Genomic DNA, 15589 nt, shown 5'->3' on the forward strand with positions numbered 1-15589 from the left:
CACATGTAATAAATTCTTCTCTGATTTCAGGAATTTTTCTATCCAAATTAAAATTAGCCAAAGTTATTCCCATATTCAAAAAAGGAAACACCGCAGACCCATCATGCTATCGCCCAATATCTCTTTTACCGGTTTTTATTTAAAAATTTTTGAATGAGTTGTTTATATTCAGCTCTTTAATTACCTTGAAACGAATCAAGTGTTTGATAAGGAGCAACACAGGTTTAGACCAGGAAAATCTACAATAACAGCTGGTATAGATTTTATTGAATCAATTATAAATTCAGTAGATAATGGTGATAAAGTAGTTGGAATATTTTTAGACCTTAGTAGAGCTTTTGACAGCGTTTCACATGGTAAACTATTAGATATTTTAAATGAATTAGGAATAATAGGAAAAGAATTACGGTGGTTCACTTCATATTTAGAAAACAGAGAACAGTTTGTTGAAGTGGACTACGTAATAGAGAAAAGAAATACTAAATACATTGAAAACTTTAGATTTCAGCGGCAGACACTACGATATGGAGTACCCCAGGGATCGATCTTGGGGCCTCTTTTATTCCTCTGTTACATTAAGGGGTTACCAGAGATGATCCCGGTCAGTGATGGATCTATGTGTCTGTATGCTGATGACTAATGTTTTGTTTTCAGGAAAATCCAATTTAATTATTGAAAAATCCTCAAACAGGAGTCTCCTCTCTATAAAAAAGTTTTTGGATGAAAGAACAAAATCAAATTGAATATCCTTTTCAACTAAACAATCAATAACAGCATTTGAACCTAACATTTTTATAAAAACAGACAAAATTGATCAGGTAAACCAAACAAAGTTTCTGGGACTGGTTATTGATGAAAATCTATCTTGGGATAATCACATAAACTATGTAGTAAATAAATTATCATCTGGCATTTATGCCTTGCGGCTGATGTCCAAGGTTTGCAACTTGGAAACTCTTAGGATAATCTATTATTCTCTAATTCATTCCCACATATCCTATGAAATCGCCGTTTACGGAGCAACAACTAAGGCAAATTTGGATAAAATACTTATAAAACAAGAAAAAGCTATTAGAGTGATCATGAAATTAAAAAGAACAGATTCAGTTAAAAATATCTTTCCTGAATTGGGTGTATTAACAGTTTACAGTTTGTATATTTATGAGACAATAATTTATGCAAAACAATTTCATTTATTATCCACTGCAAGTAAATATAACACACGCTTTCAAATTAACCTTCCTAGACATAATTTAGAATTCTATACCAAAAAACCTTCATATGCAGGCTTAAAATTTCTTCAAAAATTACCGATTTCACTTAAAAAAGAAAATAATACAAACCGATTCAAAAGCCTACTAAAAGACTTGTTGATAAGAAACCCATTTTATTCCATCAAAGAATTTTTAAATTGTAATCTCGAAACGACCATTTGAATTCCAGATACTACCTAGTTTTACTCTGACGTAACCTTCTAAGATTTTGTGATTTTTTAAAGTTATAGCACTCATTTTTAGTTTTACTATATAAATCCTTTGTGAATGATTTTAATTATTTAGTTTATAATTTTTTGTTTATGTTAGTATAATGACGCTATCCAAGACATATAGTCTAAACTTTGTGAATAAAGAATATTTGATTGATTGATAGTTCCATAGAAATAGGATGCCTCAGGGTCTGAAGAAATGTTTCCTCACCACCGTCTGGTGTAGTATTACTCAGGTCCGATGTACAACTTAAGAGGAGTCTGCTTTTAGCAAAGCTTAGTGAGTGATGCCCAACTAAAAAAGGACATCCACAAGATGGGTGGATTCTTAATATTTTGCTACACTTTGTACTTTTTCGCTGTGAAAATTTTTTTTAGGTTTATCACTAAATTTGTTAGGACTTTTTTTTTAGAGAGCATCATTAATTGATAGCCCAGTTAAAAAATGGCATCTGGGTCCAGTTATTATAATACCTTGGATTCAAACCAGCGATTAGATTTGAAAGCGAGCACTATAAACACTCAGCAGTCCAAACAATTGTTGTAGTAAATCTGATGCACTTAGGAAACTGTTGGGATATTCAAATTCAATTGGTTGATAAATCACAATTAAGTTTTTAATACATGAATACATATATACAATAAACTATCAAGTGGTGTAATATATAAAATAACAAACAGATTTAACCTTCGTGCTACCTATACAAATTATAGATTAAATTTGAGTATCCTAAAACATTAGTAATACTTTTGCGACACACTGGGCACACTTGTTTCAAAGACAAGACAGTTTGTCCACAAATACTGCAGAGACAACAATGTCCACAGGGCATGACCGCACACGTCACAAGAGCGGTGATACACTTCACACAACGTACGTTCAACGGGGACACATTGTCCAGACATAGGTTGGCGCTCTTATCAAGAGGGGATGAAGACTGTACCGCACTTTGCTCCGTACTGGTTCCGTCAGATTTTTTAGGTTCTGTTTTACACATTACATCACTCCCGGAACTTTGTTCAGTGGCTCCTAAGGTCTGGAAAACATTGGAATACTGAGAAGGTCCTGATAACCTCGGCGGATTTGAAGACATTTCTATAAACTCGGGTGGAGGATCTTCTTCAGCAGGAGGTTGTATGCTAGGAGGTCTACTTGTGGGATAGCCTGGACTCTGCATGGCCGCTACTGGTGTTGTTCTGTTTGAGTAGCTTGGACTTGGCATTGTTGGAGCCATAGAGTACGACGGGTCTTCTGTCTTGACATTTATTGGAGCCGACTGTTGGCTGGTCGGCCTGTACCGTTGGTTGTTTGACATCTGGCTGGCCTGAGGACTATACCTGTCCAGCCCTGGTTGCTGAGCCCTGTGGTATGCTTGGCTTTGCATGTCAGAATTTCTCCGTCTCTTTCTCTGGTTCAGCGACTCGTTTGATGCTGAGTATCTTGTGGGTTGTCTGCAAAGAGTAAACTTTGTGTTAAAATGAGATGGCAGTTATTAGATATAACAAATAGTTCCACCAAAAACACAATTCCTTCCAAAATGGACATGTTTACGGCCATTTTTAAACTCACTGATCCATTTTTGCACTTTACCGTCGCTGCATCAGGGCATTAAACTTCAGTAATCTGACAGTGAATGTCTGCAGCCGATATGTTTCTTGCAGTCAAAAAACAATATCACTAACCTTATCCAGCATGCTGCGGGAAATTAATTAATTTTAAAAGTGTACACGTCAGCAACAGAGCTGCAAATGTTGCGCTTTTGTTCACAAATGGTGCCAGTAAGCGGTGAGGGGCCTCAATACGGTGTGCGGGAAAGAAGGTGTACGCACAAACAGCCCTTGTTTAAAAACCAAACCGTATATTTAACCCTAGCTCCAGTGAACATATCTTTCATCCGTTGGTTACATTTGTGTTGGAATTCACATTGTGCAGTGTGAATTTTTACTAGGTAGTTAATTAATAAAGGGTGAACATTCTCACAGTGCTCAGTAATACACCATTGAATTTGAAGTACAATAGTAAAACGTAAAACTAATCTCAATACAGTTAATCTGTGTATATCACAATGATCAGTGCTTAATTTGTGGCGGAACATTGTTTCGGTACCTCTCTTTCAGAAAGATAAAAATATTAGGATAATGATAGGTACTAAAAGTATTAAATAGGTTATAGTTCCAGCACCTCAGAATTTACAAATCAAGCACTCACAATGATTAAAACCGGTATATAAAGAAATTGCTAAATCAATGTGACTTGGTATAATTTTTTGTTACAAATGACATTATTACTACTTGATTTACTTTCAAAACATATCACTCAACCTATTACTTAATGAAGGATATTATTAACAGAAAGCAATTTAGACCTTACTATAAGTCATATTACTATTACCTTACTAGACCTACTAATGAAAATAAGAACAAACCTTTTCAATTCCTGTATGTTAGAAGTACTGTGGATACTATCTACACCAACCAATCCACAGCTTCGGATCACATGTTGCAATAATTAATTGTTATAATCTGTTTACATTTCTATGTTTACATTTTGTCAATTTATTCTCAATCATGTTCATTAAACTACTATAAATTTAATTTTATCTTTTTATTTAGTGAAAAAACTTACTCTTGTGGCTTCATTTGATTGGCAGCTGGACTTTGCTGACGAGTTTGAAGTGTCATACAGTGTTTCTGCAGTGCAGTTTGGAATTCTTTGAAAGAAACAGTCATACTTATATCTGGGTGCCTGAAAAAAATTAAGTATTAAGTTAATTGACTATACCTTATTACAGTTTCACAAAAAATGTAGTTTAAATATTTATTCTAATAGTACAGGGTGAGACAATGAAAGCGCCCCAATTTATAAATAGTACAAACCGCCATGTTGACCAAGGATGGATGGAATGTGGTCCAAACAATCCCTGGGTTTTTGCACAAGAATCACTATTTTAAAAATAGGTTTTCACATCAAAATCTCAGTGTTAATAGCCTCAGGCATAATGTTTACTAAAATGGCATAATTTAATTGATGTTATAAGCACAGCTGTTCATTCATTGTTGCTTTACTTATAGTGTAACAATGAAAGAAAATTTCATGTTGTTAGCCTCCAGATCACTGGTATAGTAATAAATAATGGTTTAAATACCTTATACTGTCAAAGTGATCCTTTGTAGTACATATATAGGGTACAGCAGTTTCGTTCCTGATGGGAACTTCATCGGGCTGTCAAGGACATCAAATTTCGTTCCAGAGGAAGTCGTTGAAGTTAAAATCCTTCGCTGTCACACATTTAACTACACACAAACTAGACCTGCCTTCCGTGCGTATCGTGTTTCCCGGTACCGGCGTTTTTGTAATGTTTATTTAATGTATGTATTTTCATTTGTGTGTAATTATATGGGTGACATCAATGGATTTTAACTTCAACGACTTCCTCTGGAACAAAATTTGATGTCCTTGACAGCCCTATGAAGTTCCCATCGGGAACGAAACTGCAGTAGCTATATAGACTACAAAGGATCACTTTGACAGTATAAGGTATTAAAACCATTATTTATTGAAAGAAAATTGGGGTGCTCTTACTGCCTCGCCCTGTACAAAACACCCCCTTCACCCCATATCTTATCCTGGAATAGATATAAACGATTATATAATCCGGATTTAATGGGCTAAATAGTTTAACATCTCGAACTACTTACCTCTGACATTCTTCTTCATATATTTTGAGAAGAGGTTTTGCTTCAATTATTGCTCTTTGAATTAGTCTGTTCATGTAATATTCAACTGATAACAATCCAGGATCAGTTTTGATGTTGGCTGGATCCATTTTTAGCTTTAGTAAAGCCTTTATCCCTCACAGACTCCTGAAAAATAACAGTCTTATTACATGTTTTATAAACAAATAAAACTACGGTATTTAAACACAACATCTCAGTCTCAGGTGTAAAATTTTACTGCAAATTTGTTCTGGTGAACAGTGTAATGATGGGAGTTTTTGTGACAAGGTTTACAAAGGTCATAGTGGGCATAAAGATGAACCCTGGTGACTAAATGAAGTACATTAGGATAATGCTATTTAAATTACCGGTAAGGGATTTTAACAAACAATACCTGGCGACCAGATACTTTAATAATACTAGGCCTCCATGTTACAATTTATCTGAATAGGTAACAATTAGAAACATAAGTCTAATAGATTATAATGCAAATAATTGAGCGGAGCTCTTTAAGATCAGGCCTTATGCAAACTTTGCATTTGAATCACGCAATAACGGTTGAACATATTGTAGCCAAACTTACCAGGGCTATTTAGATAATCAGTAGGAATGTTATTGGACAAACTAATTTAAATTTGATACTGCATGTACCATTAACATGAAGTTGTTCAATTTTAACATTTGCCAATCAACGGTTGCTTTGATAAGTTTAGCTTCCATTTCTGAAGAAGCCCCTGAAATGGGGGAAATATCAGTTTAATGTGTTCTATTGACCTCCTAGGACTCTTTAAATTCAGCCGATTTAGTTGTGTATTCTTCCTCTCCTCAATAATTATTCCAAAGCAAAGTTGGACACTTTTTTCCCTATACTTTAATACTTAAATACTTTTCAATGAAATGGCGATCAAAAACCAACCTCAGTGTTTTCTGTTTGCCATTCGAAAGGGAAACGTGGAGACAAGATACAAGTCTTTAGTCAAGTCTGCATGTGTGGACGTGTCTAGAGACAGGATATCGGATACAACCTGATCCATGCAGGGTTCAGCTGGAGTTCAGGGCTGAAATTATAGCCATGTAACTCCTACATTTTTTTGTTATCTTTGGCCCAACAAAGTCTTTAACAGAACCTCAAAATCTGTGAATATTCTTGTAAAGTTATTAAATCCTGTGTCTATTCTAATCGAAGGTCTGATAGTAGGTTTTGACTTAAGTAGTTACCTTGCTAGAGAAATTTGTGGGTCCACCATTGTCTCTTCCTTGGTACATCAGCCACATGGTTAAGAAGGAAGAAGCATGCACAGGATAAAATGATGTTTTAAGCTGGGCTTACACTATGTAGCAGAGCTAGATATTTAGCTCAGCTAGAAGTTCAAAAAGCGTCTTTGAAGAACTGCTGTATAGGCTAGCCAGATTTCACAGCATACTTAGCTAGCCTATAAAAAAAAACGAAAACGAGCTATCCAAAATTTTTGGTAAACACCAAAGGGAATTTGAGCTATATCTAGCTCTGCAACATATATAGTTCAGCTATACGTCCATTCTTGTTTGTAGCAGAGCTAGATGTAGCTGCCACCTCCTTAAGGGCTGCCACAGCACCTTGTTGTCGCATCTCGCATGTTTGTTTACTCTGGCCTACTCATTTGTAACCAGAGTTCTTTTAGTGAGGTCACAACGAATATCATAATTCAAGTTATCTCTACCATCTTCGTTAAGGTCTTTCAAAAGTTTGGTCACTACCTCTGAATCGTTTCCTAGCCTGAAGTGAGGGCTTAATCCAATATCCTCTTCCTCTTCTTTGCGTTAAAAATATCACAGTACCTGCAGCGAAAGCAGCGGCTGCTGCAAGAACTACCTTCTTACTCAGCATCTGGCTGGGAACTGAACACTTCGGTTCCTTCGGTAGTGTAAACCCGGCTTTATTTCAGTCGCCATACACAAGTTGGCTAGTTTAGACGCAAAACAAATCAGAAACTTGCATCTAAAACTGCATTGACAGACTGTCGGCAGACCGTCAGCTGACTGTCCGCCGACTCAGTCTCCAAGTGTGGACTGGGCTTTTGTTTCAAAAGATTCAGTAGCCTAAATCTGATTCGAAGTAAGCTTGAAAAATGTTTAGAAAATCTCAAATACTCTTCCTGATAAGCTACCGTAGGCTACAAGAAGTTTTCACAGTTACAGCAACCAGTGGGCTTTCTTACAGCTAGCTACAGTGATTTCCCATTTAGTAGTCTTGGATTCCCGGGTTCGATCCCCGCCAAGTCACCAATGGATTTTATCCAAGTGATAATGCCGCAACCCCTAGGTCTAGCCTGAAGTAATGTGAAAAACAATCCCAGGTTCGTGCCTAGCGTCTTTGGAAAAAAAAAAAAAAAAAAAAAAAAATAGTCTTGGATTGTTTGGGAACTATAGAAGCAAGGTGAGTCAGTTCTGATCAAAAGCCTTAGTTTAAACCACAACCTTTGACTATTAATACAACTAGACATCCCATTCCCATGTTAAATCTGAAGCTAGATTTTTTATAAAAATCGTTTATTTATTTATTTTCCAATAATCACATAACATCATATTCAGACAGGTGATTCGTCATTGTTACAATAATTTATAGTCTCTATGCTAAAACTATTACTAAAATAAATTTCATATGCTGAGCACACCATCTCATACATAAATATTACAATAATATTATACAATAATGTGTATTATTGAATTATTGTAGAGTTATGATGTTATCTTAACATCTACACAGCTTCCATATATGTTCCTCCAAAGAGAAGAAGGCCTTCTCCAAAAGAAAGTATTTTAACTTCTTTTTGAATTTAGGGAATGAATCAGTGTCCCTAATTGAAGAAGGTAATTTGTTATATATTTTTGGACCCATGTACTGAGGAGATAAATGGAATACTTTAAGTCTGTGTTGAACTGGTTTTATATTGTTTTTAAATCTAGTGTTATGAGGATGTTCATGTTGATCTTCCATGAATGTGTCAAAATCACTTTTAACCATTAAAGCCAGTTTACAGATATAAGAACTATTGTTGTACAGATGTTGTCAATGTTGTACAGATTGACACTATTGTAATTCTTAACGAATTAACAATAAAGAATATTGTATTGTATTATATTGTAACTAGGCCTATACAAAGTAAGAATTTTAAACTGAATGAAAAACTCTTTACTGTGAGTAATTCGAGACACTTTGGCTAAGACTCTAACTGCTCTTTTCTGGAGGATAACAATTTGTTCGGCATGACTAGAAGAACCCCATACTGTTAAACCGTAATTCATGATGGAAGAAAAATAAGCGTGATATAGCCTACTGCTAATTGTGTGTCTAAATTTGTAGTATGTCGAATTACCCGAAGAACAAGTATAGCTGATCTGAGTCTCTTTGATAGATTCTTAATGTTTGTTTGCCAATTAAGTTGCCAATCTATATCAATTCCCAGGTAATTGACCGAGTTTTGAGAATATATTGATGTTTGGTCAAATTTACAGCAATGTCTCGATTCTCATTAGCAACTGAAAAGTAAATTAGTTGTGTCTTTGACACATTCATAGATAGACCATTTGCTGTGAACCAGTCCCCGAGGAGTTGAAACTCATTAGTAATTAAGTCTTGTTTAAAATCCAATGTTTTTTGTTCAGTGCAGATTAAAGCAGTAATCATCTGCATATTGAAAAGTATGCATTTTTGTAGCATTACATAAATCATTTACATAGATTAAAAATAAACAAGGTCCAAGAATGGAACCTTGAGGAACTCCGTAGGGTGTATAACCCCATTCTGACTTATAGTTTAGCATTTCTGTAAAATAATTCTTTGTTTACAACTTTTTAAATATGAAATGAACCATTCTAATTCCACATTTTTTATTCCATGTCTGCTTAATTTTTCTAGCAATATATCATGATCAACACAGTCAAAAGCCTTGGACAGGTCACACCCGTCCAAGGCCTCCGCAATGCAGTTAATCATCCTGGTAATAGCCTTTTCAGTACTGGATTTTGAGCGGAAACCAAACTGAGATGGATTTAGTAAATCATTTTGTTCTAAATAATCTGCAAGTTGATTTTTCACAATTTTTTCAAAAACTTTGGAAAAACAAGGCAAAAGAGCAACTGGTCGGAAGTCAGAAGGATTGTTAACATCACCCTTTTTAAAAAGAGGTTTTATCTCTGCATATTTGAGTTTTTCTGGGAAAATTCCTTCCTCGAGGGACTGATTCACTAGTGTGCATAGAGGTTGTTCAATAAGTTTCAAAACTCTACTAATAACAAAGAGGGGAATTTCATCCCAACCTGAAGATTTAGTATTGCTAAGACTGGTGAAAACTTTTCTTAGATCCTGAACTGAAATTTTCCTAAATTTAAATTGTAAAGCAGAATTTTGCACTCTAATTAAATGTTGACTATTGTTTAGTAGCTGAATGGATTTATTTTTATCTGTCATTTGGTTAGCAATTTGTTAAACATTAATAAAAAAATTGTTAAATTTATTTGCTATTGCCAATGCACTACCATATTGGTCTTTTCCATCATTCAATTAGATCTCGTTGTAGTTGATATGAGCCACATACAGATTACGCAGATTTAAAAATGACTAAAATCTGTCGAATACACAAACTTTCTTACCAAGTCGAACTTAGGGAATGACTTAAGTTATAGTGAGCTATAACTGTTATGTGATGACCCATCAACCTGGTCAACAAAAAAATGTAGACACTAGCGCATTCTGGTCTGGCTCACAAAACTATGTTCTTTTTTAATAAAAAATTTGTGACAGCTGGTTAATATAGGTGGTACGTCTAAACTTCAGTAGGTATCCAATAGTCAAGGCTTGACGTAAAGTGTAAGAGAATATACCGGTAAACCCGATAGCCTATTGAATTTTTCACAATCTCCTTATAGGCTAGTTATGAGTTAAACTACCTCCCTTTAAAATTTTTAGTTAGGCATTTACTGGTACCCTTGAAAATTTTTATCAAGCCGAGATTGGATGTCAAATAAGTTAAGAAAATGAGAAATTACTTTCTCTTCAAACGATATGTAATGGTTAGTGCTCATTAAGGTGTGAAAATCAGAAAAATTCAAAACTTTAAAATGCCATCACCTTATCTCGTTTGAATAAAAATAAAAATTTCATGGTTTTCTTACTTGTCTTTATGGATAGAATAAACAAAATAAAGTTTTGTCAAAGACTGAGATGATAGGTAGGTGAACAATATATTTCTTTGTGGTTGAATTGACATGGAATGACCCGTCAGTCATCCGTGGGAGTGTCGTACTTATATTAGATGATTTTTTATGTATTTAATATATTTAATATAGGCTAACTCAATAAGTATATGTAAAACCAAGTTTCACACGTCTATCTCAGTCCGTGCAAACTGTGGTAAAAACTTATAATAAGTTAGCCTAACTTATGGTAGTTTTTATTTTCACTAGTCCTGTCTCCTGTCAAATTACAGTAACTTAAATTACAATGTCATTATACTGGGGACCTTAGCCTATAGGGAGGTTGACAAAATAGCCTAAGTTACCAAAATGTTGAAGGAGGGAGATATGGAGCTAAACTTACTTTCTTAGTTTGAGTTTCGGAAGGGATTCCTCAGAGATTTCATGGTATGCCAAATGCTATGCTATTTTATCTAGGCTACATTCTGTAGGCTTTAACTTAAGCCGCGTTTAAACACCAAAGTTGACAACCAGGTTGTCGACTAGTTTCGGAAACTTGTTGCTTTTTCTACAAAATGCAGCAACTTTTTCCGTCGTCAACTAGTGGAGCAACAAGTTTTCCACTAAATTTTGGTTTCCCGCGGAGAGTCGGTAAGATCAAAGAAAGTTGACAACAAAAAGTTGAAGACTGGTTGTTGACTGGTTGTTGCTAAGCGCTTTATGCAAGCAGCTTGTTGAAAACTAGTGGAGAACTATTCCCCTTCCCATATTGTACACATATTGTAAATGTGTATTATTGAATTAGGCTATTTTAATTATTATAATAGGGTAAATGTTACGGTAGCTATCTTTCTAACTTATTTAAATATCTTAATTATGCCTAATAACTCTGGATGTGTACAAAGCTACAGACCACGCCTGTGGTCTGATTTTGATTAACATTTGTATGTAGGTACTAATCCATATAATCTCCAGGTATTAAAGAATTTTTTAGAGATTTTGATTTTTAATGGTGGGGGATTTTCCCATAAAAAGACGGAAAATTTGATTTTTTCGGAAATGGCCGAAACGGCTTTAATAAAGATTTAGTATGTTGTAGCCACCCTTGAATTACTACTTGAGGTCCTTAGTTCTAAACAATATACAGTTGTGCAGGCCCCCCCCCACTAGGCCTATTGCTGCAGCCTGATTACTGTAAAAGTTACGATTCCAAAGTTAATGTGACTTTTGTAATATTACCTAATATCATAGTTTAACAGTTACTAAGTTTAAATACCTATTAAGTTAAATATCATTACTACTCTAATCACTTAATCCATGCCATGATAATGGTTGTTGACAAGCTAATGGGAGATATAGTAACTTATGTGTCATATTGCTGATTCAATAATGTTACTAAAGTAAACATTATTTTCTGTTTAGGAATGATTGTACCTTCTTCGTCCGACGACATCCTTGACACACTATACTGATTATTACGCGCCTATTCTTTGGCAAAAAGTTTTCCACTAGTTGCTCTAAATTAGTGAGGAGGAACATTTAGTTGTAGGGCCTACCAATGTTGCTCTGCTCCTGCCATAGATTTAAGTTAGTTGTTAAGTTTTCTGTTAAAATGCATGTTGTTACCACATAGACTTCTTGAATCCACATTGTAAATTGGTGATCTTGCCGTTGGAATAAATGAATAAATAGCCTAAGTTAGGCCTAAGTTACCTACACTACAACTGGTCCTAAAACCCCAATGTAAACAGATACGTTAACTTAAGTGACTAGGGTTATCAGAATTAAATATGTAGGCCTAGGCCTAACTTACAGATTTAACAGCACTTGAAAGTAAGGAATGAAAAGGGTGAATTATTAGGCCTAGACCTTAGGTTTAGAGTATACTTCAGTCATCCTAGGTCTAGGCTGCAAGTGCTAAGAACACATTGTCCGTTCTTATTCCTTAGTTTAAAACAAAAGTAACTTATAGGCTACCATTGTGGACCCCATAGTTTAGAAGACTACCTAGACAACCATTGTGTCTGTAATAAAACGAAAGTCTCTAATTTTATGTTAACAAAATTGTAAATAGCCTAGGCTACTGACCTAGGGCTCCATGTTCCATTTAGTTTCTGCTAAAACGACTGCCCCGCCATCCATAGGATTGTACTAAATCACATTCACAACTTAAACGAGTTATTACTTGAGCAATTAATAACACAATTCACGCAAAGAAAACAATACTTTTCAGTAATAAAATAATTAGGCAGGGGACGGGTTGACATTTCACAAAGAGAAGAATTTAGGCTTTGGCTTTGATTTTTTTAGCTTTAATAATTGGGTCCGGTTCGGTTCGAATTTGGTTGGGATTGGATCAGATCAAGATCGAATCCCCGATGGGATGGACGAAAAAAAACAAATCTTGTCATGAGTTGAGACTAGAGTAGAGTTTAAGAGAGTCTCAGTCTGCAAAGGTCTGAGACTTGAGACTGGACTGGAACGGATTACAGATCTATTAGCGAGCCTTTCAGGACCGGAAAATGCCACGCTTCTGCGCATGCGCTAGTAACTGGTGGCGTAGCAGCAGCTATTTCAGAAAGTCACGGTCACTGACTTATGCTAGCTATGCTAGCTTATGCTACTATAACTAGCGTCGTTGTAGTATTTATCTCGACTGCACTGCAACTGCAACTAGTTCCTCATAATTATTATTCATATCGTTTGTTATTGTTTATGTTATGATTGAGTTATGTCTGAGTTGAAGTTGAGGTTAATTGTTATTGATAGATTTTGATTGCTGCTGTGTTGCGGAGGTTATTTATTATCGATAATGTGCTCCTTCTTCCATGCGAAGATTCTGAGAAATAATGGAAGACATCAATAACAATAACACTGGAGTACTTTGTAGTTTATGTGGAAAAGTGTTAAAAACTAATAGTAGTTTATTCAGACACTTTAGAAATGTGCACAAACAACAATTATGTAGGCCTAGCACCAGTGGAGGAGGGAATAAGTTAAGACTAAAGTGTCCACATAAGGATTGTATCCACGATTTTGTGAGGAACTCTCAACTTATAATCCACTTGAAAGAGAAACATGGTTTCAACATGGAAGTCGAAGACCTTCAATTCGATACAGAAGAAGGTAGGCCGAAAGACCCTAGCCTAACTTCACTTGACTATTCCAAGGAAATTCGTTAAGTTCTAAAATATTAAGTTAGGCAGAGTAAAATTAAAAAAGGCCTTAGCCTAAGCAGAGAGAAAGTAGGACGACAGGATGATAAATACATAAACATAATCTGTAAAATTCTTCATTCAGTTACAGTAATTAAATGGTTTGGAGTTTAGCACGGGAGAACCGTTCCAGTTTCAAGTAGATTGTTGCAAGAGTTGCAGTGAAGATACCAGTGTGATTTTCTGAAACAGCTGCAGCTGTTACAAGTCAAGTGCTACGAATAACGCTTACTTGCGCATGCGCAGACGCGCGGCATTTTCCGGTCTTGAAAGGCTCGCATCTATTACCTAGTTCCAGTCCAATTCGGATTGGAAATGTGTCGGATTGGAATTGGCGTAAATGCCAAAATGCCATAGTATAGACATAGATAAAACATATAGTCTATGGTATAGACATGGGGCCCGTTTCATAATAAAATACAAACTAATATTTTTAGTAAATCAGCATATGTCTCAATGCAAATCTAATGTAAATTACAAATTATAATACATTGTAACTTGTAGTTTCTTTAATATCTGTTATTATAACATCAACATCCATGGTGGAAGGAAATCAACCATAATCAACATCAATTAAATACATAATCCATGATAAGTATCATAGACGAACTACAAACGAAGTGAAGGGTCTATGGACTTATTAACATAAGACAAGACTAACCAACACGTTAGACTTCCCATCCAATTGTAAATTTTGAAGCTCTTACCACAGAAATCGTACTACTATACCCAGAATGCCAACCGCATGGTAAAAAGCATTAAGCGGTTTGAGAGAGCTTTGCCTGTCAATCCGTAGGCAGCGCCACCAGCGCTGGTGGCGCTGCCTACGGATTGACAGGCAAAGCTCTCTCAAACCGCTTAATGCTTTTTACCATGCGGTTGGCATTCTGGGTTATAGTAGTACGTTTTCTGTGCTCTTACTTTCTTCCCCTATACATATAGTATATGTAGCAGCTCATTGGTGGTTGGAGAAAGTAGGCCTGTTGTTTTCGTCTAAAATTTCGAATTTCAGTTTTAAGTGGATCTGTTTTGGGCCTCCTGAGCCCAAAAAAGTGGTTTACGAAGTGGTATGTATATGTAGATGTGTACAGAGCTAGGGGATAAGGAATACTAGCTCCCGGAAAACCACCCACAGGTTAAACGTGACGTCACGAAATCTGCCAACTAGCTAACCAATATGGGAGCCGTGTTCACGGCTGGAACCCCCTGACAAAATGTGTTGCCATATTATTGTTATTTTTATTTTTAATGCCGAGTAATTCCGTTTGGTAACAGAAAAGGCATGTGGGGAATATCATACAGAATTTTGAAATGTTACAGCAAGTTTGGTTGGTTAGGTATTAGTTTAGAACAGTATGACAACGAAGCTTGTGTGTCCGTGACTGGAAAAATTTCCTCCCCCCAATATCACTGGAACGTCAACATGACGTAGGAACCTGCTTGGGGGGTAGTTGTCCGGGTGGCAATCTTTCGGTGACCCCAGACCACACTTTTAGTCCGATTTGGTATGTATAGCAGGTACTGATCCATAGGATATCCAGGTTTTTTTTATTTTCTTGAAATAAAGATTTTTTTAAATTAATTGTGGTTTTCCCATAAAATTACGGAAAATCTGATTTTCTCGAAAATGGCCCGAACGATCTGTATCAAAATATAGTGTATGTTATAGTCCGTTAAATTCCAAACAAAATAGTAGAAATCTCATTTCCGTAAAAATTACGGTTATTGTAAAAACTTTATTTTTCCTTTAAAAAGCCATAAAACACTGTAACAACAAATTGGATTTTTATGAAAAAAAATCCGATTTTCATTCAAGTTAAGGTATTATGGTCCTTTTATAATTCCAAACAAAACAGTGCAACGCAACCCTCCAGTGCTAAAACAATTACACGGTTTGAAAGTTGTTGGAACTTTTGTGATTTTCCTTTTGAAATAGCATAGTAGTTACTCCAACCGCTTATTCATGTTGTAATGGGAGAAAGTTAGTGTCAGTTTT

At 35.5% G+C, this 15589-nt stretch overlaps 1 protein-coding gene across 1 annotated transcript; it reads right to left on the bottom strand.

Moving 5' to 3' along the window:
* Positions 1-2081: 2081 nt before the first annotated feature.
* On the bottom strand, positions 2082-12672 carry LOC128990099 (uncharacterized). Its single transcript, XM_054412338.1, has 4 exons — positions 12467-12672; positions 5186-5350; positions 4113-4232; positions 2082-2938 (listed from the first exon to the last, which is right to left on the bottom strand). Exons 2-4 carry the CDS (start codon positions 5311-5313, stop codon positions 2182-2184), a joined length of 1005 nt encoding a protein of 334 aa, XP_054268313.1. The 5' UTR covers positions 5314-5350; positions 12467-12672; the 3' UTR covers positions 2082-2181.
* Between the last annotated feature and the right edge of the window lie 2917 nt (positions 12673-15589).

The sequence above is a fragment of the Macrosteles quadrilineatus genome, unplaced genomic scaffold, assembly GCF_028750875.1.
Source record: "Macrosteles quadrilineatus isolate MER2022 unplaced genomic scaffold, UCM_ALF_1.0 Scaffold_3__2_contigs__length_128488019, whole genome shotgun sequence".
NCBI lineage: Eukaryota > Metazoa > Arthropoda > Insecta > Hemiptera > Cicadellidae > Macrosteles > Macrosteles quadrilineatus.